At 43.2% G+C, this 25,513-nt stretch overlaps 1 protein-coding gene across 2 annotated transcripts in view; it reads left to right on the top strand.

The window, feature by feature from the left end:
• The window catches only part of tmtc1 (transmembrane O-mannosyltransferase targeting cadherins 1), a 182,695-nt gene extending 175,908 nt beyond the window's left edge, over positions 1-6,787 (top strand). For both annotated transcript variants that reach the window (XM_078568505.1, XM_078568506.1), the window contains 2 exons: positions 953-1,030; positions 3,264-6,787. In XM_078568505.1, the coding sequence (XP_078424631.1) occupies positions 953-1,030; positions 3,264-3,425 (240 nt within the window). In that variant the 3' untranslated portion in view covers positions 3,426-6,787. The remainder of the gene's footprint in view (positions 1-952; positions 1,031-3,263) is intronic.
• Positions 6,788-25,513: the final 18,726 nt, after the last annotated feature.

Here is a 25,513-nt window from a genome sequence, read left to right as displayed (position 1 = left end):
TGGGTGTTATCACTTTACTAGACCTTTCTGTGATTGTTTGGTGAATTGGTTGGTGAATCTTGAAAGGGAAAAAAGTATCATGCATGATCGGGGAGGGGATTAAAGTGGGGAGGAGGGAATAATTGGGCCTAGAAACAGGAGAAACATCAGGGCCCATGATTTCTTTCTCTGGCCCTGCTTTTAGCTCAGTAAACCATTATGCAGGTAAATTTATAAACATGAAAAATTGGCCCTTGCCGACTCCTGTCCTTGACGACTCCTGCCGTTGCCTCTCGGTCTCTGTTCTTACCTTAGCCCTTGGGGTCTGTTCTTCAGTGTCCCCTGACTTCTGCCTCCCCTGCTGTCTTCGCTGCTGTCTTCGCTCCCGGCTCCGCTGCTGAACTCGCACTGAAGTCCTGGGTTCCATCTAGTGGCAGCAGTTGTTCGGTGCAGATAGTTCTGGGACCTGAGCTTCTACCTGTACTGACAAACCTCTGCCAGTTGATGGAACCTGGTCAATCGAAAAGTCCTGTACTGAGGTGGACACTGTCATTTTTTTTAAAACCGTTTAATTATTGTATTTTATATTTCTTTTATATTTATTGATGCATTTTATTTTGCACGTTCTTTCAGCTAGGAATGCACAGCGTTGCACGTGTATGGTATGGTATTTCAATTTGTACATTGGTTTTTCTGTGTGAGGAATGTCCGAAGGAACCTAACTTCGGCTTTAATATTGATTCCTGTGGGAACTCAGGGTTCACTTAAAGTTGTTTCACTGAAAGCTGCAATTTTCAGAAATGCAACCACAACTTTAAGTGAGCACCTTGTAGAGCAATACGCAGAAATGGCGAAGCAAGTTTTCACCGAACTCTCATTACCTGTGAGCAGGAATGGATTTCAGAATGTGTCTTTGTGTTGAACATTTTGCTCTGTTTCTGAAATGTGTGTTGTTCTTGTTTTGAACACCCAGAGCTATAAGCAGGCAGTAGAGTTGAGCCCAGATCTGTCGCAGGCTTGGATGAACATGGGAGGGATCCGGCACATAAAGGTCAGCAGAAAAAAGGTCCATTCCTTCAGCTGCATCAAATGTATATGCTTTACAAACCGCAAGTGCTCCGTCTTATCCTCTTATCTCGGGCAACAAGGTGGAGTATAATGTGGGCAAGTGTGAGGTTATTCATGTGGTTGTAAGTATAGAAAAGCAGATTATTTTTTAAAAGGTGAAGGACCTGGCTGTGCTTGTACAAGGTACACAGAAAGTTAGCACGCAGGTGCAGCAAGCAATTAGGAAGGCAAATGGCATGTTGGCCTTTACTGCAAGGGGATTGGAGTAGAAGAATAAAGATGTTTTGCTACAATTGTACAGGGCTTTGGTGAGGCCACACCTGGAATACTATGTGCAATTTTGTTTTCCATATTTAAGGAAGGATATACTTGCATTGGAGGCGGTACAGCGAAGGTTCACTAGATTGATCCCTGGGATGAAAAGGTTGCCCCATGATGAGAGGCTGAGTAATTTGGGCCTGTGCTGTCTGGAGTTGAGGTGATCTCTTTAAAATATACAAGATTCTGAAAGGGCTTGACAGGGTAGACACTGAGAGATTGTTTCCCTGTCTGTGAAATCTGGAACATGGAGGACAGAGTCTCAGGATAAGGGGACGATCATTTAGGACTGAAATGGGGAGAATTTTTTTCACTCAAAGGGTTGGGACTCTTTGGAATTCTTTACCCCAGAGGGTCGAGGATGCTCCCTCATTGGATATACTTAAGGCTGAGATAGACAGATTTTTGGTATCTCAGGGAAGCAATGGATATGGGGAGCGGGTGGGAAAGTGGAGTTGAGCCTGAAGATCAGCCATGATCGTAATGAATGGTGGAGCAGGCCCCACAGGCCATATGACCTACTCCTGCTCCTATCACTTATGGTTTTTTTTTGTTTTTAAAGGCTTAGAGAATAGATGTCAAATGCAGATTTTATGCAGGCCATTGGGGAGACCACATCTCAAATACAGTGTACAGTATTGGTCTCCTTATTTAGGGAAGGATGTAAAAGCATTGGAAGCAGTTCAGAGAAGGTTTACTGGACTCATACCTGGAATGGGCAGGTTGTCTTATGAGGAAAGGTTGGACAAGCCAGGCTTGTATCCGCTGGAGTTTATAAAAGTAAGAGGCAACTTGATTGAAACATATAAGATCCTGAGGGGTCTTGACAGGATGGATGGGGAGAAGATGTTTCCTCTTGGGGAAGAATGTAGAACTAGGGGTCACTGTTTAAAAATAAGGGGTCGCCCATTTAAGACAGAGATGAGGAGAAATTTTTTTCTCTGAGAGTAGTGAGTCTTTGGAACGCTCTTCCTCAAAAGGCAGTGGAAGAAGAGTCTTTGAATATTTTTAAGGCTGAACTAGATAGATTCTTGATAAGCAAGGGGGTGAAAAGTTATCGGGGGTCGATGGGAATGTGGAACTGAGATTACAATCAGATAAGCCATGATATTATTGAATGGGGGAGCAGGTTCGAGGGGCCGAGTGGCCTACTCCAACTCCTAATTCATAAATTCGAATGTTTCTTTGCATGGATTTGTGTGTGTGTGTGCTCACGTGTGTGTGTGTGTGTGTGTGTGTGTGTCTGTGTGTGTAAATATGGATCCTCATATGAGTGAGAGGAAATGGGGTAAAGCTTGACAAGATGTTGAGTGGAACTCCTTCTACTTTGGCCAATGATCCGCTTCAGTCTTAACCTCAGGAGAGCACCCCCTCCAGCACCATATCTGATAGTTTCAGCACCCGCAGCCTCTCCGGGTGAGATTTTATTAGGGGAGAATTTTAGTTAATGATGTTAAATTTTAGTCAATGATGTTGAATTTTAGTTTATGATATTGAACTGACTGCTGCTGTGTGCGGTAAGCCAAACAAGTAAGAACGCAGGCTTTTATGTTTGGGATATAACAACTAGTGATATTGGCCAAAGTTCGAGATTGAAAGTCAAGCTCTGTATTACCCACTACAAATTTCATTTACTTACATTGGGTCTACTTGCTGATTATCTGCCCAAGTACAATTTCTATTCGTTTGTGCGTGTGCATGTGTGCGTGTGTGTGTGTGTTTGTGTGCGTGCGTGCGTGTATTTGCGTGCATGTGTGTGTGTTTGTGTGTGTGTTTGTGTGTGTGTGTGTGTTTGTGTGCGTGTGTGCGTGTATGTATTTGTGTGCGTGTGTGTGTGCGTGCTTGGTTTCTAATCTGTAGCTTCATTTAATGCCTATCCCGTTGTCCTAATCTTGCAGGGTGATTATAAAGCGGCACGTGAGTACTACGAGAAAGCCCTAGAGCTCGTACCAAAAAGCAAGATTCTGCGAGAAAACCTTGGTAAATTGGACCGTCTGGAGAAGAGGTTGCAAGGAGAAAGGAGGGATGAGCAGAGCCCTCTTGAACCAAGCACAAGGTGACAGAGGAATGGCTTGCTCTGGACTTTCATGTGTCATAGGAAGAGGGGAAAGTACTTTGGTTCTCGTAGAGTCCTCAGTGTCTGAAGTGACAAAGGAACCTTTCTACTGTGAAGTAAACCAAGAAAAGTTGATCGTGAGTGTAGTTTTACAGTTGAAAGTTGGTGCGACTCATCTAAGATCAAACATTTGCATTGCAATTGGGAATTGCAACTTCTCCAGCCTCTTGGCTTCATTTATTGATCTCCATTCCTTTATTTGGTGCTGCCCAAGATAACTTGAAGCAGCCGCCATTGAGCCCGAGGACTGCAACCCCTACCATCCTCTTTACCCCTTCTCACTGTGGTTTTCATGTTTTGCACAAGGCAAGTTCTGTCAAAACTTAAGTTATTCATCCCCATGCTTACCAAAAAATAAATTATTTATCAAGCAAAATCAAATAGTCAGAAACTAGTTACTGTAGAGAATTCCACAGTATGTCCCTTCGCTGCAGTCTATATCAAAGCAAGCTGATCGACGAGAATGTGTGATTTTCTACTCTGTCCAGGCTAACCTTACTGGACCTTTGTGCATATAAAAAATGAGCAGCATGCAGCATTGAAGTTTGTCAGGAGTACAACATTCTTTCCAAGCCATTCGGCATAAATCACGATGTACAGTGTGTCGATGTTTAAAATCTTAGGTCTGAAAATCTTAATTGTTTTTTTTTTCTGAGCAAGTCCACACAGTCAAGATGTTAGTACTGAGATTCTTCATCGAATAGTGAGGCAGATAACAAGCCCATGTAAGCAGAAAGGGGGCATGTTCCGTTTTAAGAGTGAAGTGAGCGAGAATCATCAGACTCGAAAGGTTCCTGCTTCCTGTGCAGGTCCCCTGAAGATCTTACCCAAAGGCTGTTGTGAGGTTACCTGAGCTCAAGGGTCTTTGGATGGCTCGGACGGTTGTCATTGCAAGTTGTAGAACCAACTTGAGTTCACATGTCTGACACAGGATGAGACCAATTTAAGATCGATGGTGGGAACAAGAGAGTGTTGTACTTCCAGATAGGCCACTGAAGGAGAAAGCTCTGGGATCATTGAGAAAATGATTGGATGATGTGATGGGGGAACGATAGTGTCTTTCTAGATGAATGAGCAGTGAGAAGCTGAAGAGCCTTTCTGGTATTTCCATTTTGTGAAGAATGGGGCAATGGTCATCCACCCTCTTGTGGAGGTGGCACTGTTATTGGTCTCAGTACTCTTGCTGATTCCCCACACATTGACGTGCCATTTTGAGTTCTCTGTAATAAAACATGTACAAAGAAATATTAATGACTATTCTAAAGAAAGAATTGGCAACATTCTCATGAATGGGTTAAATTGCCCTCTAGGTACTTAAAATTAAAGGGGAAAAAAATATTTCTTTTTGAGGCCGTGACAAGGTCAGTGTCTGGAGCTTCAGCAGTCCTGTGGCCAAGATGGAAATGGCTAGCTTTTACATTCCTGATTGCTCTCTGCTGAATCCTGCCAGCGCCTGGGTAAGATTGGCTTTGTCCTTGATGCCCCTGCTGGACTAATAGCTAACCGCTGCATCCACTTTGAACATCTGTGCATGGGGCAAGATTCTTGGAAGGCCCCAGTAGAACTGTGCCGAGGCAAGTGGTCAACAGCTTCAAGAGGAGAGTGAAGAGAATTGACAGAATTGGGTTTTTTGTAACAAAGGGGTAAAGATCAATGCTAATGGGCTCCTTTAGACAGCATTAGGAACGTCTCATGTTTAACGGGAGTTTGTTTCCACATCTCTCTAAAATGCTGACGATGTAAAAATTAGGACCTGACATGATGTTGCATAATTTCCATGGTAACAATCCTTCATCTGTGAACAGCTCTTTTAAATTGTACCTGTTGTCATTGAATGTGCTGGCACAGCTTCACCATGGCACTGTGACACTGCAGAAGCCGTTCCCTGATTAATGCCTGAGGTGGGCCTCCTTCACCCAGCTGACTTCTCCACATCCCTGTTGTCTCCCACCGGCTTACCCAGCCCACCAGCCTGTTCCCCACACAACCCTCCACTGTGCCCACTTAGCACCACAGAGCCCCCGCTCTGTCGTACTAACCCACGCCGGTATGTCAGAAGTCAAATCGGGCACCTGTACAAAAGCACAACTCGAAATCTTAACGTTGCGATAAGATCAAAGTGGCAATGATTGAAACGTTAACCCATTTGGTGGGCGAACAAATGACTATTGATGGGTCATGCACGGTTTAGAGTTTTTATTTAATCTGAAGGTTGTGACCATGACTCCTGCCATCCAAACTGCAGTTCTGCTGCCAACATGTTTCTAAGTATCTCTATTTTTACATAAAGTCTATAATTTATTTATGAATAAGTATTAAAGCTATAATATATGTCATTATTGCTATATGTGTAGAAGACAATGAAGTGTTGGCGTGCATTATATACGTGTGCACTGAGCCTGTTGATTTTAAATGCAAACATTTTATAAAATTGTAATGAGAAGCGCCACAAAGCTTTGGGGCTTTAACTGAGTTTTTTTTGCGAGGTTTCTCTGAGAACAAGACTGGAATTGCTTGGTCTTATTTCAGGTGATACCTGCTGCGGATGACGAACAGAGGAGGCTTAACACCATATCAGTCTGGGGATTTGTCCCTGGTTCACAGAAGTGAAAAGTTCGGGTCTAATTCACCGCACATCCCAGGAATTCTACAGGAGCTTGACTGTTTCTGTCCATCAGCTTGGAGGGTGATGCACGATAATGTTACAAAACTTGTGCTTAAATCCATCAAGTAAAAGGCTTTTAAAAAATAAATTGCTGAAAACAGTGCAAAGCTAAGGAACATGGGATAGGGTGGGAAAGTAGAGTTGATACAGAAATTCAGTCATGATCCAATTGACTGATGCAGAATCAAGAGACCATATGGCCTACTCTTGCTCCCGTTTACATTTTTCTGTTCATTCTCACTGTCTAACCATTGGAACTTATCCTACAGTTCAACCTCTAGATTTTGGACAGTATTTCACTGTGCAAAAACTGGACCCTGTCTCATAGCTGACAACAATTTACGAACATTTATTGATAATCCCGCCAGATTTGAAAGGGACTGGAAATTGCACAGGGCATTCTATATGACCTGCTTTGACCTTGGTATATTGGTACAGTCCTCGATTTTCCTACAAAACTGTGTTTATTCCTTTTCCTTAATTTACAAAGTGTTTGCATTTAAGCTGATAATTGTACGATGTATCTTGAACAGTGTAACTGTTCATTTGTCTGTCTACTCCCATTGTGTGCAGATTTGAATGAAGGATAACCAGTAAAAAATGTTCTCGTTTGATGTGCTATAAAGGCTTACCATCAGGCACCAGTCTGTTGAATTGCTTTCCATTTTGTCCGCTCTCTGATAATGGTATGCAGATAGACACAAAACCTTTTTTATTTAAATATATGCATATGCAATGTCTTATGATTAATCACCAAAAACACCACAGTGAAAGTGCTAACGAAGTGGCCAGCAGCCGAATCCTTTAATTCAGCAAATTAGTATGAATTCAGTTGCATTGTTTTTATTGAAGTTTCCTCTCTGACATCACACGTGTACATGACTGCTGTTAACCTTGTTCTGATGGTTGGCAAAATAGTAAAATAGAAGTAAAATCCTTGCCGCAGAGTGGCATATCAAGGCGATTCTTTCAATATAAAATGGTGTCCTTCTGCATAGAAATGAACGCAAGAACTTTCATTGAATTGACCTCTTTCATGACCTCAAAGTGCACAAAGTTCTTTGGAAGTGTAGTCACTGTAATGATGTAAGGAGACATGGCAGCCAATATACAGATGCCTGGGTCTGTTGTAGATTAATTAGTAGAGACTGATGTGATTAGACAACAATTCCTTTATCATCATATTGTGCAACAATTAGGATGGTAGAAAGTGAACTCAATGGATCTTGGTCCTTTCTCACCCAGAACTTCCTACGTTGTTAATTGGCTTTGTGGCTCTTGCAGCAATGCCAATTTCTCCACAATGCACCAGTCATTTTCAGGTAATCATGTTGCTCAATTCACATCAAGCTCTAAATCGTTTTGTTTCATGTTGAGACCAAGCTAGCTCAGTGAGAGAGCATTAGACTGAAATTCAAAAGATCCTGGTTTCAATTCCAAATTCTGGCATGAAATTAATGGGCCAAATGGCCACCTCCTGTGCCATAAATGACCAGCTCTTGGGCCTATTATGACTGCAGGACAGCCCTAGGTGATTTACAGCCAATGAGGTACTTTGTGGATTGGTAGGAAATATAGGAAATGTGGCAGCCAATTTGCACACAGCAAGATCCCACAACCAGCAATGAAGTACAACAACTTGCATTTATATAGCACCTTTAACACATTAAAACATGCCAAGGTGCTTCACAGGAATGTTATAAAGCAAAATTTGAAACTGAACTAAATAAGGCAATATTAAAATAGCCAAAAGTTTTGTCAAAGAGGTAGAAAAGAAGAGGTCAGGAAGTAATTTTGATGAATCTCTTACAGGAGCAAAGCGAGGTAGAGAGGAGGAGTGGTTATGGAGGGAGTTCCAGAGCTTAAGGCCGAGGCAGCTGAAGGCACAGCCACCTAACAATTCAAGTCAGGGATGCTCAAAAGGCCAGAATTAGAGGAGCACAGATATCTAAGGTTATGGGGCTGGAGATTGCAGAGAGGGAAGAGGCCATGGAGGGAGGGGCTTGGAGACAAGGATGAGAATTGTAAAGCCAGCAGGTCAGTGAACACAAGAGTGATTGAAGAACAGGACGTTGCACAACTAAGGACTCAAGCAGTAGAGATTTGAATGAGCCCCAATTTACTTGAGCAAATAAACTGTTTTACATATCAGTTGAGGGATAAATAGGAGAACTCCAGTCCTCTTTTTCAGAACAGCACTAGGGAATCCTTTATGTCCACCTGAGAGGGCAGATGGGCCTTGGTTTAATGTCTCACCAGAAACATGACACCTCAGAGAGTGCAGCAATGACTCACTCAGTATTCCATTTAAGCGCTGACCTAGATTATGTGCACAAGTCCCTAGAATGAGAGTTGAAACTAAAACCTTCTGACTCAGGCAAGAATGGTACCACTCTAGACTATAGCTGACATTTGTTAAATGCAGGTGTACATGAGAGGACATGAGAATTTAAGAAAAGATATACTGGCATTGGAGGCAATTCAAAAGAGATTCACTAGGCTGATTCCTGGGATGAAGGGGTTGACTTATCAAGGACGGCTAAACAGGTTAGGCCTTTATTCATTTGAGTTTAGAAGAATGAGGGGTGATCTTATTGAAACGTACAAGATTCTGAGGAGGCTTGACAGGGTAGATGTTGAGAGGATGTTTCCACTAGTGGGGGAATCTCGAACTAGGGGACATAGTTACAGAATAAGGGGACACTCATTTAAAACTGAGATGCAAAGGAATTTCTTCCCTCAGAGAATGTCTGGAATTCTCTATCCCAGAGTGTTGTGGAGGCTAGATCACTGAAAGTATTTAAAGAGTGGGTAGATAGATTTTTGAAATATCGGGGAGTTGAGGGCTATGAAGAGCTGGCAGGAAAGAGGAGTTGAGGCCTGAGTCAGATCAGCCATGGTCTTATTGAATGGCGGGGCAGTCTTGAGGGGCCGAATGGCCGACTCCTCCTATTTCTTATGTTCTTATGACTCTGTGTGTACTATATGTCACTGTGAGTAGAAGGGGAGAACAGATTAGCAACTCTTGCTTCAGAATCCTTATTTCACAATTAGTTCTGGGGCCCACTTCTATAAGCCCTTGTTCTCTCTCAACTGGAATGTACCTCTGCACATCCAATATCTAGACAGCAGATAGCAAGCCTGGCAGTGGAGAGAGATCAGGTCGTACAGAAAATAATGTAATTGTAATTGGCTTCTTGGACATATCACTTGCCCAACATCATCAAAGCAACATCATCAAAGCACACCATCAAAACATGGCTTTAACTCTGAATTACTAAACTGTAAATTTATAAGCAGTAATGAAGGTCAACCGATTTGCAGTAACACCTAGAACATAATTATTTCTCTTGGAGTATAGAAAACAGTCTCTTCCCCAATATTAAAACTGGACTTGAATGACACAAGATCACTTTACTTGGGGATGGAAGTTCTGATGACGGGTCATTGATGTGTAGAGTTAACTCTTTTTCACTCTCCACAGATGCTGCTGAGTATATCCAATACTTTCTGTTTATATTTCAGGCTAGGAGACAGTTATTTTCTACCAAACATGGGGAAGGATAGTCAAGCTGTCCAGTTAGGATTTGTCTTAATTTTCCTTTGGTAGATTCTTTTAGTATTCTTTCAACATGTAACATCACTGAGGGTATAACATCCTGCAATCGATATGTTAAAAGAACCAAAAGCCAATAGGGTGATGAACTGCATTATCGAAACAGCAGAACATAAGTCTGAAAACAACAGCAACATCTTGTATTTATACAGTGCCTTAAACAGTCAAACGTCCCTGGAACCATTCTAATTCTAAGATATGTTTTGTGTTACTTGGAGTCTAGACTGGCGACAATTGATATAGATTCATTAATGTTTGAATGCTTCCATCCTGCAATTTATCAGAGATACACCCCTGTACCGCTTATTCATGCCTAAATACATGCTTAGGCTGCCCTCTGGTGCCCATATTTAAGGTGTTTTGACATGAAGGCCTGGATTGTAGCTTAACTGATCCGCCGGGAGTTGGGGGGTGGCTGTTGGTAAGGTGCGTGGAGCCTGGTAGCTGGGATCCTCCCCAACACTATGGAGTCCAATGGCATACAGGTCGCTGGAGGCTGCAGAACAAAGTAGGTCCACACACGGCTGATGGCTAATCTCACAAAGGAGACCTGGGAAAGAGGTTGGAGCAGACATGCCAATCCCACCACATTAAATCCCGAATAAGTAGAGACAAACTTTTAAAAATAAAGAGATTTGGTAAAGAAATAGTGTTACTTTTCTCTCAATCACAGAGGAATATGCATTGACAATTGGTTTATTAGTGGTTTATTTAATCTCTAACAGGTCAGAGCTCTTTACAGAACCTACACCTGGAACTGCTTTACAAAAGGCTTGATAAAAAATCTTACCTGGAATCAGTGATGGATTTCACCTCAGGCTGCAGGGTGTCATGTTTATAAGCCTAGTATCTCTGGTTTCTGGAGTTGGTGAATGATTGAGGCAGGTTCCTGGGAGACATTCCATTTCCATTGATACTTCTGTAGCCAAAAGCTTCCTCAGAGTGATTGTTTACAAGGTGCTTCAGTCCTTCAGCACATGCGTACCCGTTTTGGGATGGAGCATGTACACTCAATTGGTCACGTCCGCACATGCACCTAGACTCTGGAAAGCTGACCCACAGAGTCACAGAATTGTTACAGCACAGAAGTAGGCCATTCAGCCCATCATGTCTCAGAACGAGCAGTACACCTAGTACCATTCCCCTGCCTTCTCCCCGTAACCCTACACATTCTGCCTTTTCCAATAATAATTCAATCCCACTGCATACCCAGGCTGCGTGATCCAGGTCTTAACTACTTGCTGCGTGAAAATGTTTCTCCTCTTATCTCCATTGCTTCTTTTGTGAGGAAATGTATTGCTTTCTCAAATCTGGAACCTGAAGCTGTTTGCTGCATGTCTTGCCTCCTGAGAACAGTGGTGCGACTATTAGGAAGCCATGGATCACTACTGGGATGAGAGCAGCAATCAATCCACAATGGCCTCTTGTGTAGCACTACAAATTGGAAGAAAACAATTTAGCAGCTTTTGCACTAGTAACTATCATGGATTACTATTGAGATTAACATGCAACTGAGTCAGAGGGTCATAAGTTGTGGTAAAGTGGAGAACCATGTACCTTTAAGAGAATGCAAGTGGGCTAACCACGTGACAGTACTGATCAATCACTGTATAGTCCGGGCTACTGGTTAACTAAGTCTAGAGCTGGAGGTGGTTGTGGGAGCACGCAAGGATTTAGTGCTCTGCCTTCTGTTGCAATAAACAATCACAGTTTGTTCTTATGTCAGTCTCTCTCCATTATTCACAGAATCACAGAGAGCAGAAGAGGCCCTTTGGCCCATCAAGTCTGCACCAACATGTGAGAAACACCTGACCTACCTACCTACCTAATCCAATTTACCAGCACTTGGCCCATAGCCTTGGATGTTATGACATGCCAAGTGCTCATCCAGGTACTTTTTAAAGGATGTGAGGCAACCCGCCTCCACCACCCTCCCAGGCAGCGCATTCCAGACCATCACCACCCTCTGGGTAAAAAAGTTTTTCCTCATACACCCCCAAACCTGCTGCCCCTCACCTTGAACTTATGTCCCCTCGTGACTGACCCTTCAACTAAGGGTAACAGCTGCTCCCTATCCACCCTGTCCATGTCCCTCATAATCTTGCAGACATTATTGACAGTGAGTATCAACTAACAAGTGTACCTGAAGGCGTGCAATTCAAGTTTACTCGACTAGTGAACTCATAGACTCAAGACAAGGGTGAGCAAAACATTAGAAAGAGAATTTGTACTTACATTGTAAAATAGATGGTAATCAGGGCAGGAAGCAGTGCTGCAGGTTTAAATTTAAAATAAAGAGGAAAGAAAAAACGCTGCAGAATCATGATCGCGGGGATCCCGCCAAAACTCAAAAAGAGCAAAACACAACACAAAAAGCCGATAGCTACAGTGACAGAGTTGAACAAAAATCAGTGACTGCTCTTAAGGCAGCAATATGTTTAAAGAGGCACATGCAAGAAAAATGGCTATGGACAGAAAGTTATAAGAGACCCCAGCGAGAGGGCACCTCCGCGGAAGGCAAAACACGAATCAATCACCACCAGTTTTATGTCTTAAGTCTATGAGTTCACTAGTGGAGTAAATTCAAATTGCACGCCTTCATGTACACTTGTTGATGCTTGCTAGCAATAACAGAGAGGGACTGACATAAGAACAGACTGATTATTTATTGCAACAGAAGGCAGAGCACTAAATCCTTGCGTGCTCCCACAGTCACCTCCAGCTCTAGACTTACAGTTAACCAGTAGCCCGGGCTGTACAGTGATTGGTCAGTATTGTGACATGGTTTGTCCATTTGCGTTCTCTTAAAGGTACACGGTACTCCACTTTACCACACAGGTGCAAGTCCCACTCCAGGCCTTAAAAACTAACCTGATGCTCCCATGTAGCAGTACAGTATTTGGGAATGGTGCTGTCCTTCTGATGAGACCCCCTCAGGTCAACATAAAGACCTGGTGCCAGTCCTGTCTCCGAAGGAGCACAGGGGAGTTCCGGCCAACATTATTCACCACTGACAGCCTTTCAGTCCTCTCAGTTGATGTTGGCAGAACTTTGCTGTGTTGAATTTGCTGCTGTATTTACCTGCATAAAACCAATGAATGAAATTCAAAAAGTAGTTGATTGTGAACTGCTTTGAGGTAATGCATGACATCAGTGCAAGCCCTTTCCCTGTTACCCTGGTTACTGTGGCACAAGCTTTTATTAACCTGGCTGAGATAATTATGTGCTGCATGGGCGTAGAGTTTGAAATGTGGTTGAAACCAAATGGAATTTTGGCATTTATTGCTAAAGGAATAGAGTATAGGGAAGTGTTGCAACAGTACAAGGCATTGGTGAGACCGCACCTGGAGTACTGTGCACAGTTTCGGTCCCCTTACTTAAGGAAGGATGTAGTTGCACTGGAGGTGGTTCAGAGGAGGTTCATTAGATTGATTCCAGAGATGCGGGGCTTGTCTTATGAGGAGAGATTGAGCAGTTTAGGCCTATACTCGCTAGAGTTTAGAAGGATGAGAGGAGATCTAATTGAGGTATATAAGATGCTTAAGGGGATAGACAAAGTAGACATGGAGCGGATGTTTCCCCTTGTGGGGCATTCTAGAATGAGAGGCCATAGTTTTAGGCTAAGGGGTGGTAGATTTAAATCAGGGATGAGGAGGAATTACTTTTCTCAAAGGGTCGTGAATCTGTGGAATTCACTACCTCAGAGTGCAGTGGATGCCAGGACGCTGAATAAATTTAAGGAGGAGATAGACAGATTTTTAATTAGTAATGGGTTGAAAGGTTATGGGGAGAGGGCGGGAAATTGGAGTTGAGGCTGAAATGAGATCAGCTATGATCGTATTGAATGGCGGGGCAGGCTCGAGGGGCTGAATTGCCTACTCCTGCTTCTGGTTTTTATGTTCTTATGAAACAAAATGATGCTGCTACAGGTGTGCACAACTAACATCAGCAAAATCAAATCAGCAAAAAATAAACTCTTACTGTGCGCATTCAAAAATAAACAACGTAAGCCAAGGACAAAGTTTAAATCCCGTATCCTGGCACCTGGAATCTTTCATGAAACATATACCGGATTAAGATTTATATAATTTTGTATCACATGATCATCCCAACAGAATGTTTGGGAAGAACAGAGCAATGGTTATAACAGTTTTTAACTGGACTAGTCAGATAAAGAATTAGGTTTTGCAGATCCTGAACTACTCATCACAGATTTAAGTGGGCAGCAGTTCAAGGTGGGAGCTGATTGTGTTGTGATTTAGACCCAACTTCACCAGCCCTTTCAACGTCAAGGCGGTGGGGGTTGAGGGATGATGTTTTTGGGGGCTATGGGTGAATCCTCCACCATTGTCACTGGGGAGTGCCTGAGTGATCTGACAATTCTGGTCCTGATGCGCTTTGTAAGCATCGTGGCAGCTGAGCACGATTGTTGCTCCCACTGAGGGACTTATCAGTCCTCAACACTTAATTATACCCTTCCTGAAGTCCCTTGCTTGGAACAGTGGCAGAAGAGGTTTCAAAGAGAAGCCCCTTTGGAATTTCACCCAGATCCCCCCCAACCCCCAGTCCACCTGATATGATATGGCACCATTCTGGGATTGTGGCCAGTGGGTCAGGGTGGATACTTGCTGACATCTCCATCCTGGCCTTGCAAATGACTGCATCCCCAGGATTTACTGCGAGGATGAACAGGGGTTCTGGCTGCCACACTTGCATCAGAAGAACAGATCCCTTGGAGTTCTAAGGCCAAAGGCCCTCGAAATCAAAGCTCAAGGCCCTCTAACAACTACTTCTTGGTTTACTTGTAGATCATTAGAAGTGGAGAAATTTTGCACAGTTGTTAATCTGCACAGATTGAACAGATTGGTCTGATGCCAAGTGTTTTGTGCCTGGTCCGTATGGCTTTTTGACTTTATCGTGTATGCATTTTGTTATTCTTACATCACAAAACAATCAACGATCTTTGGCAGGGTAGCCAATTGAAATGTGGTGTTCTGTAGCTGAAGTCTGTTGTGAAGCTTTCTAATATCATTGGGTGATACAGGCTCTTAAAGTCATAGATTCATTACAGCATAAGAAAATCCCTCCATACCCGGGATCAACCTAGTGAACCCCCGCTGGACTGCCTCCAATGCCAGTATATCTTTCTTAGATAAGGGGACCAAAACTGTTCACAGTATTCTAGGTGTGGTCTAACTAGTGCCTTGTAAGTTTTAGCAAGGCTTCCCTATTTTTATTCTCCATTCCCTTTGAAATAAAGGCCAACATTCCTTTTGCCTTCCCTATTACCTGCTGAACTTGTATATTAGCTTTTTGAGATTCATGCGCGAGGATCCCAAAATCCCTCTGTGCTGCAGCTTTCTGCAGTCTTTCTCCATTTAAATAATATTCAGCTCCTCTATTCTTCCTGCCAAAGAGCATAGCCTCACATTTTCCCACATTATATTCCATCTGACAAGTTTTTGCCCATTCACTTAACCTGTCTATGTCCCTCTGTAGACTCTTTGTGTCACCCTCAGCACTTGCCTTCCCATCTATTTTTGTGTCTTCCACAAACTTGGCAATAGTACATTCATTTCCCTCATCCAAGTCATTATTATATATTGTAAATAATTGTGGCCCCGGCACTGATCCCTGTGACACTCCACTAGTTGCAGGTTGCCATCCTGAAACCACCCCCCTTATTCATACTCTCTGTCTTCTATTAGTTAGCCAATCCTCTATCCATGCTAATTTATTACCTTCAACACCATGGGCTCTTATCTTATTAATTAGCCTTATGTGCGGTACCTTATCAACCTCCTTTTGGAAATCCAAATATATTACATCTACTGGTTCCCCTTTATCTATCCTACTTGTTACCTCCTCAAAGAATTCCAATAAATTTGTCAGGCATGATTTCCCCTTCATGAAGCCATGCTGACTCTGCTTGATTATATTATGCATTTCTAAATACTCTGCTATTACATCCTTTATAATAGACTCTAATATTTTCCCAATGACAGATGCTAAGCTAACTGGCCTATAGTTACCTGTTTTTTATCTGCCTCCCTTTTTGAATAAGGGTGTTACATTGGCAGCTTTCCAATCCTCTGGGGCTTTTCCAGAAGCAAAGGATTCTTGGAAGATTACTACCAGTGCATCAACTATCTCTGTAGCTACTTCCTTTAATATCCTAGGGTGAAACCTATCAGGTCCAGGGGATTTATTGACCTTTAGCCCCATTAGTTTCCCTAGTACTTTTTCTCTAGTGATAGTTATTACAGTTATTTCCTCCCCCCCGTACTTTGCCCTTTGATTATTTAGTATTTTTGGAATGCTATTACTGTCTTCTACTGTGAAGACTGATACAAAGTATTTATTCAACTCCTCTGCCATTTCCTGGTTCCCCATTATTATTCCCCCAGCCTCATTCTCTAAGGGGCCTATGTTCACTTTGGCCTCTCTCTTAATTTTTATATATTTAAAGAAGCTCTTACTTTCCATTTTTATATTATTTGCTAGTTTACCCTCAAAATTTATTTTCTCCCTTTTTTTTGGTTATCTTTTGTTGGTTTTTAAAATTTTCCCAATCCTCTGGTTTATCACTAATCTTTGCCACATTGTATGTTTTTTCTTTCAACTTGATATTGTCCTTAACTTCCTTGGTTAACCATGGTTGGTTTATCCCCTCCCTAGAATCCTTCTTCCTCACTGGGATATATCTTTGTTGTGAGTCATGAACAATTTTCTTAAACATCTGCCATTGTTCATCAACTGTCTTTTCTGCTAAACTCCTTTCCCAGTCCACTCCAGCCAACTCTGCCCTCATTCCATTGTAATTACCCTTATTTAATTTTAGCACAGTTGTCTCCGACCCAAGTTTCTCACTCTCAAACTGAATACTAAATTCTACCATGTTATGGTCACTGTTTCCAAGGAGACCTTTTACTCTGAGATCATTGATTAAACCTGCCTCTTTACACTTTGCCAGATACAAAATAGCCTGATCCCTAGTTGGATTCACAACATATTGGGGAGAATTTTCTCCCCATCAGGGGGGATTGTGAGGGGGCGGGTGGGTGCGCAGCCAATCAGTGCCCCCGATCGGCTGGGCGCCGCCATTTTACATGGGCAGGCCAATTAAGGCTTGCCCAGCGTGATGCATGCCCAGGAGTGCTGAGCGCTCCCTGTGCAAGTGGGGGGCTTGCCTGAGTTGGGGTGTGAGCTCTTTCCAGCATGTGCACAAAAGAGCGCAGAAACCTGCCTGAGGCACACAGGAGCCTCGGGGAGATTACTTTTCCGAGCCTTGGGGAGATTACTTTTCCGAGCCTCGGGGAGATTACTTTTCTGAGCCTCGGGGAGATTACTTTTCCGAGCCTGAGGGAGATTACTTTTCCGAGCCTCAGAGAGATTACTTTTCCGAGCCTGAGGGAGATTACTTTTCCGGGCCTCGGGGAGATTACTTTTCCGAGCCTGAGGGAGATTACTTTTCCGAGTCTCAGGGAGATTACTTTTCCGAGCCTGAGGGAGATTACTTTTCCGAGCCTCGGGGAGATTACTTTTCCGAGTCTCAGGGAGATTACTTTTCCGAGCCTCGGGGACATTACTTTTCCGAGCCTCAGGGAGATTACTTTTCCGAGCCTGAGGGAGATTACTTTTCCGAGCCTCAGGGAGATTACTTTTCCGAGCCTGAGGGAAATTACTTTTCCGAGCCTCAGGGAGATTACTTTTCCGAGCCTCGGGGAGATTACTTTTCCAAGCCTCAGGGAGATTACTTTTCCGAGACTCAGGGAGATTACTTTTCCGAGCCTCAGGGAGATTACTATACCGAGCCTCAGGGAGATTACTTTTCCGAGCCTCGGAGAGATTACTTTTCCGAGCCTCAGGGAGATTACTTTTCCGAGCCTCAGAGAGATTACTTTTCCAAGCCTGAGGGAGATTACTTTTCCGAGTCTCAGGGATATTACTTTTCCGAGCCCCAGGGAGATTACTTTTCCGAGCCTGAGGGAGGTTACTTTTCCGAGCCTCAGGGAGATTACTTTTCCGAGCCTCAGGGAGATTACTTTCCCGAGCCTGAGGGAGATTACTTTTCCGAGTCTCAGGGAGATTACTTTTCCGAGCCTCGGGGAGATTACTTTTCCGAGCATCGGGGAGATTACTTTTCCAAGCCTCAGGGAGATTACTTTTCCGAGCCTCAGGGAGATTACTTTTCCTAGTCTGAAGGAGATTACTTTTCCGAGCCTTGGGGAGATTACTTTTCCAAGCCTCAGGGAGATTACTGTTCCAAGCCTGAGGGAGATTACTTTCCCGAGCATGAGGGAGATTACTTTTCCGAGCCTGAGGGAGATTACTTTTCCGAGTCTCAGGGAGATTACTTTTCCGAGCCTCGGGGAGATTATTTTTCCGAGCATCGGGGAGATTACTTTTCCGAGCCTCAGGGAGATTACTGTTCCAAGCCTGAGGGAGATTACTTTCCTGAGCCTGAGGGAGATTACTTTTCCGAGCCTCGGGGAGATTACTTTTCCGAGCCTCAGGGAGATTACTTTTCCGAGTCTGAGGGAGATTACTTTCCCGAGCCTGAGGGAGATTACTTTTCCGAGCCTCAGGGAGATTACTTTTCCGAGTCTCAGGGAGATTACTTTTCCGAGCCTCAGAGAGATTACTTTTCCGAGCCTCAGGGAGATTACTTTTCCTAGTCTGAGGGAGATTACTTTTCCGAGCCTGAGGGAGATTACTTTTCCGAGCCTCGGCGATATTACTTTTCCAAGCCTCAGGGAGATTACTTTTCCGAGCCTGAGGGAGGTTACTTTTCCGAGCCTCAGGGAGATTACTTTTCCGAGCATCGGGGAGATTACTTTTCCGAGCCTGGGGGAGATTACTTTTCCGAGCCTCAGGGAGATTACTTTTCCGAGCCTCGGGGAGATTACTTTTCCGAGCCTCAGGGAGATTACTTTTCTGAGCCCCAGGGAGATTACTTTTCCGAGCCTGAGGGAGGTTACTTTTCCGAGCCTCAGGGAGATTACTTTTCTGAGCCCCAGGGAGATTACTTTTCCGAGCCTGAGGGAGGTTACTTTTCCGAGCCTCAGGGAGATTACTTTTCCGAGCCTCGGGGAGATTACTTTCCTGAGCCTGAGGGAGATTACTTTTCCGAGTCTCAGGGAGATTACTTTTCCGAGCCTCGGGGAGATTACTTTTCCGAGCATCGGGGAGATTACTTTTCTGCGCCTCAGGGAGATTACTTTTCCGAGCCTCAGGGAGATTACTTTTCCTAGTCTGAAGGAGATTACTTTTCCGAGACCTGGGGAGATTACTTTTCCAAGCCTCAGGGAGATTACTGTTCCAAGCCTGAGGGAGATTACTTTCCCGAGCCTGAGGGAGATTACTTTTCCGAGCCTCGGGGAGATTACTTTTCCGAGCCTCGGGGAGATTACTTTTCTGAGCCTGAGGGAGATTACTTTTCCGAGTCTCAGGGAGATTACTTTTCCGAGCCTCGGGGAGATTACTTTTCCGAGCCTCGGGGAGATTACTTTTCCGAGTCTCGGGGAGATTACTTTTCCGAGCCTGAGGGAGATTACTTTTACGAGCCTCGGGGAGATTACTTTCACTTATAAAACATTGAAGAAAGGTTAAAAAAATTTTTAAGGACATGCCCCCTCATGTGAAACTGTCACATGAGCTAGGACATGTCCATTAATTTTAATAAAATTTTTAAAAACGTTCATGAAACCTCATCCCGCCCATGGATGAGGTTCCATGAAAAATGTGAAGGCCGCCTGGGCTATTCACCTGCCCCCGCCCCCGCCAGCCTTAAGGTCGGGCGGGCAGCACAGCTAATTGCTTTATTGACTTTTTAAATGGCCTTAAAAGGCCTTTGACTGTTAGGCGGGTGCGCAGCCGACTCGGCTGTGTGCCCACCAAACTGAAATTCTAAATGACGCGCGGTGATGTCGGGACACACACCCAAAGTCACCGCGTGTCATTTTACACCTCGGCAGGCGGGCCCCACCCCCGCTCACTGAACCGAAGATTCTAGCCATTCTGCTAGGAAACTGTCCCGAATACAATCTATGAATTCTTGCTTGAGGCTACCTCTGCTAATTTGATTTTCCCAATTTGCATGAAGATTAAAGTCACCCATGATTAACGTTCTGCCTTCTTTACATGCCCTCATTATCTCCTAATTTATTCTCTGTCCTACAGTACAGCTACTGTTAGGGGACCTAGAGACTACTCCCACCAGTGTCTCCTTCCCCTTGTTATTTCTTACGTCTACCCATATGGATTCTACATCCTCTGATCCAAGATCATTTCTTGCTATTGTACTTATTCCATCTCATACTAACAAAGCTACCCCACCACCCTTTCCTTCCTTCCTGTCCTTTCAAAACATCGCATATCCCTGAATATTTAGTTCCCAGCCTTGATCCCCTTATAACCATGTCTCCATAATGGCTACAAGATCATACCCATTAACCTCTATTTGTGCCGTTAATTCACTTATTTTGTTCCGAACACTATGTGCATTTAAGTAAAGAGCCATTAATTTTGCCTTTTTACCATTTTTTCCCCCTTTGACCCTATTTGCTGCTGTATTTTTTTAATGTTTGTACATTCTGTCCCTTCCTGTCACACTCTGGGTATCATTACCCAAATAGCTGCCCTGCAATGCTGCCATATCCTTTTGCTTTGTAAGCCTACATAGCCCCTCTCCAGAACCCTCCCCCTCTCTACCCTCCCCCTCTCTATTTAGTTTAAAGCCCTCTCTACAGTCCTAGTTATTTGATTCACCAGGACACTGGCCCCAGCACGGTTCAAGTGAAGCCCGTCCTACCAGAACAGTTCCCTTCTAACCCAGTACTGGTGCCAGTGCCCCATGAACTGAAACCCATTCCTCCCACACCAATCTTTGAGCCATGCATTTAACTTCTTGACATTATTTGCCCTATGCCAGTTTGCCCGTAGCTCAGGTAGTAATCCTGAGATTATTACCTTGGAGATTCTGTTTTTTAATTTAACTCCTAACTGTTCAAATCCTTTCAGCAGAGCCTCCTTTCTAGTCCCATCAATGTTGTCAGTACCAATGTGGACGATGACAACTGGATCCCTCCCCTCCCATTCCAAGATCCTCTTCAGCCCTGAGCGAGATATCCTTAACCCTGGCACCGGGCAGGCACCCAGCAGGCAACACAGCCTTCGGGACTCACGCTCACGGCTGCAGAGAACAGTATCTATCCCACTAATTATACTGTCCCCTACCGCTACTACATTCCCATTTCCTCCCCCAACTTCAATGGCTCCCTCTACCACAATGCCATGGTCAGTTTGGTCATCCTCCCTGCATTCCCTGCTCTTGTCCACACAGCTTACAAGAACCTTGCGACTGCTGGATAATTGCAGGGGTTGAGATTCCTCGAATGGTACCCTCTAAGTCCCCATACCTGCCTCACCTGCAGTCACACCCTCCTGTCCCTGATCACAGACCAAATTTAAATGACCTAATCTGAGGGGAGTGACTACCTCCTGGAGCAAAGTGTCCAGGTAACTTTCCCTCTCCTGATGTGGCGCAATGTCTGCAGCTCAGACTCCAGCTCCTCAACTCGGACCCAAAATTCCTCGAGCTGCAAACACTTACTACAGATGTGTTTGCTCTGGATCACCTTGTTGCCCAGCAGCGCCCACGTGCTGCAGCAGCAACACATCACCCGTCCTGCCATCGCTACCATATTTAATTAAATTAATGAATTAATTACTCTAGTATCCCTGCTCTTTACACTTGGAGAAGCCCCCATCTTTACACTTCATTGTAGTTAATTTTTTTTACGCCAGTATTGATTTTATACTTAAGCTATTTTTAAGAAAAAGAGAGAAATAAAGACTAGAGACCTAAACACAAACTAAAGACCTTACTTCTACTTTGAAGATGAGAAATACTCACCAATCCTACTCACCAATCAGCTGCTTTCCCTGTACTTGTGTCACGTTGTGGTTCGTGACATCACTCCGCCGCTGGTCTCACATGAACTCTCCCGCTCTTTTTAAAATGAAGTCTCCCCGCTCTCCCCGCTGTTTTTTAAATGAAGCCTCCCTGCTTTCTGTGCTCTTTTTAAAATGAAGTCTCCCTGCTCTATTTTAAAATGAAATCTTCTCGCTCTCTGCGTTCTTTTTAAAAATTAAGTCTTCCTGCTGTTGTTAAAATGAAGTCTCCCCATTCTCCGTGCTCTTTTTTTTAAATGAAGCCTCCTCGTTCTCCACTCTCTTTTTTAAAATGTTCTTTAGGAAAGGAAACTCTGTCTCATGAGCAGCCTACAGGTGACTCTATTACCCCATCTGGCCTGTATGGAATCCCACAGCAAAATGGTTGTCTCTTGTGCCTGAGCAAGCTACTCAGTCATATTTAAGATGGCAGCCCACCATAACCTTCTCAAGGACAGTTAAGGATGGGCAATAAATGCTGCCCTTTCCAGTGACATCTCTATTCCATGGACTTTGTGATGATTAATTAAAAAAAAACTGAAATAGGGAATAATAGACAAATTAGAGTTATTAAAGATGCCTTCATTATGTCACTAACTTTAGTGGGCTTAGGCACCATGAGTAGGCAAGAAAGAGATCATTTGGATTCTGAAAATGAACTTATAAATTGAGTGGGTGTACAGTGAAACATTATTGGCCAATGTGGTTGGTTCTTAACTGTTTTCTGAAGTGGATTAGCAAACCATTTAGTCAGGAATGGGCAATAAATGCCGACCTTGCCAGTGACATCTCTATTCCATGGGCTTCATGGTGAGCCTGCCTTTAGGCATGCTCAAAGTGTGAATCAATTCGACTTTGATTTAGGGCAGTTTTGATTCCTGAAAAGCCAGCAAAAGCCAGAACTTTAGTTTGCCTTAGAAGTTTTAGAATTTTGCCTTGCCATCAGTCGGTCTTGATGTTGTAAATGTTGTAGCTGGAATAATTCCAACTTTTTTCAATGTTATATCTGTAAACAATCCAAGTCTCACAGTTGTGAGTAGTTCTTTCGGGAGATTAAACAGAATAGGTGCCAGAACAAGCTGGTGATAGAGAAACCCAGATACCATCCCATTAGCACTCTTTGGACATCACAATCTTCCAACTGTTTAATCACATTGATATGGTTAAGAGGACAGCCAAGCTTGGGTAGAAGTTTCTGTAGTCTTTTTATATTGCCAAAAGCCTATGTCAAGGTTGAAGGGTTAGAGTCATGAAGGGAAGCCTGAGAAATCAGGGATTATTAGAAAGAAGTCATTAAGATTATGAAGTGTTAAGATAAGGTAAAAACTGCTTGTGTCCATTAGCTAGTAATATTATAGCTAGTGGGTGCAAATTTAAATATTAATGTTTGATTTTTTTTAATTTCAGAAAGAATATGTAATTCTCTGCCACAAACTGTTGTTGAAACAGAGTTCATAAATTATCTTAAAGGGGGATTCCACCTCCAGGTACCAAGCCCTAAGAGGGCATTGTCGACCATGGACTTACATTGGATTGATCCATGATTATGCTTGACAAAGCACTGCAGTGGTTTAGCATCACCTTCTGCAGTATGGCTGAGCAGGAAACTCTCCCACTTTTACCACCTGCTATCAGGAGTATTGGAAGGATTTACAGGCTGAAAATCAACCTGTTTGGAAATATTATGGACATACCTTCCATGGCCATCAAGTCCTGAAGTGGGACTTGAACCTGGAGCTTCTAGCCCTGAAGAAGGGACATTACCCTCTGAGCCCCAAGACCTCCTCAAAAGGGAATTATCTGTATGAAAAGAGGAATATTAAGAGCATGGAGAATTAGTCTAACTAGCCTGGATAATTTGCTTGGTAAAAATCAGTGGTGCAGATACAATGGACCAAGGAACTTATTTCTGTGTTGTAGCATTTACATGTAGATCTTTGTCTGAGTACATGGGCTTGAAATGAGCACAGCAGCATATTGGTTATGTTACTGGGATAGTCAGTTAGGGGCCTGACTGATCATTTGGAGCTATGAGTTCAAATTCCATGACAGAAGCTGGAAAAAAAGGCCAGTACCAAAAAAATGGTGCCCGTGAAACTACCATCTATGTAAAAACCCAGCTGGTTCATTAATGTCCTTTAGCCATCCTTACCCCATCTGGCCTATATGTGACTCAGCTCTTTAACTGCCTGCGCCAGCCATTCTATTGTATTCAAGATGGTAGCTCTTCACCACCTTCTCAAGGGCAATTAAAGTTGGATAATAAATATTAGCCTTGCCCGTGACATCCACATTCCATGGATTAATAAAAGAAATAAATGAAATCATGATTAATAAACAAATTAGAGTTATTGGAGTGAGTTTGAGCACAGCAGTAAACAGGAAAGGGACCATTTAGATTCTGAAAATGACCTCTTAAATTGAATGGGTGTATATGTGTGGCAGTATTAAAATCCCTGGTGCACCAACAGATACTCGAAATATCCTAATTGTTTAATCTTTGCAACATTTTTGACAACTGGTAATTTAAACCCAATTTATGAACTTGGTTTCAACAGTTTGTGTTAGAGGATTACTTATTCTAACCAACCTCCTTGCAATTAAAAAAAAAATCACATATCACCAATAATTCTGGAATCAGACCATTGCCAGACCAGTTAGATGCCGTGAATGTTAAATGTGAGTGGTTAGGGAAAACTGTACCAACCATTGATGTTAATCAGAGCTGTGATCATTCCAAACACATGGGCATGCTCAGATTGTACTAAGATACTAAATATAATGTTCCAATATTAATGTCCTCACCTTGCAGTTAATTAAATTTGCCAAGTATGATGTATGATGCTGTAAGCCTTTTATACCCAGTCTTGTAGTTCCTTTTTATCCGTGAATTAATAGAGAATAAATGAACCACTCACGCAAAGCCTCGTGTGGTTGATAAGGTTAGTTTATTTGAACTGCATCTCTTTTTTTACTGCTTTACTGCTAGCCCTAGAATGCTCCAGCATTATCTAACAGTAGAGTGTTATAGCACTGCAGTGCTCAAATATGTTCTCAACAACTGGTTACACTATCACCCAGAAATGGCCTGCTTCTGTTGATTGATAATCTTCTGCACTCGATTGGGTTTTTTCCTCCGATTGCAGTGGAGAAATCTCCTTCCAACGATTAGTCGGCACTGCCTTCATTAACCGCAGCACCAACATTTTTAAGCCACTGCCTTTTGTACAATTAATAGCCCTGTGCAGTGATTTGCTCACTCTGTCCAAAGTTATCATCAGGCCTTCCTTAGAACTTGGACTCAAGTGGGCTGAGTTGGCAATCTGCCAGATTTGGCCTTGCTGCCTGCTGATAGCTCCCTCCGAAAATGTCTCAGAGATCAGCAACTCTTAGATGAGAAACAAGCAGCGCTGCCCCCAGCTCTGCAATTTTCTCAAAGCATGCTGGTTAAATCAGGCTAAAATCTTCTGATTTATTCTCTGTCCTACAGTACTTATTCCATCTCGTACTGACAAAGCTACCCCACCACCTTTTCCTTCCTGCCTGTCCTTTCGAAAAGTCACATACCCCTGAATACTTAGTTCCTTGATCGCCTTGATCGCCTTGTCTCCATAATGGCTATAAGATCATACCCATTAACCTCGATTTATGCCATTAATTCATTTATTTTGTTCCAAATATTATGTACATTTAAGTAAAGAGCTATTAATTTTGCCTTTTAACCATTTTTTCCTCCTTTGACCCTATTTGTTGTTGTTTTTTAATATTTGTTTTTTAATATTTAATACTCTGTCTC

This window comes from Cetorhinus maximus, chromosome 22, assembly GCF_964194155.1.
Source record: "Cetorhinus maximus chromosome 22, sCetMax3.hap1.1, whole genome shotgun sequence".
Classification (NCBI taxonomy): Eukaryota; Metazoa; Chordata; class Chondrichthyes; order Lamniformes; family Cetorhinidae; genus Cetorhinus; species Cetorhinus maximus.
Note: the sequence above shows the minus strand (reverse complement) of the source record. Positions and strands in the feature narration are given on the sequence as shown.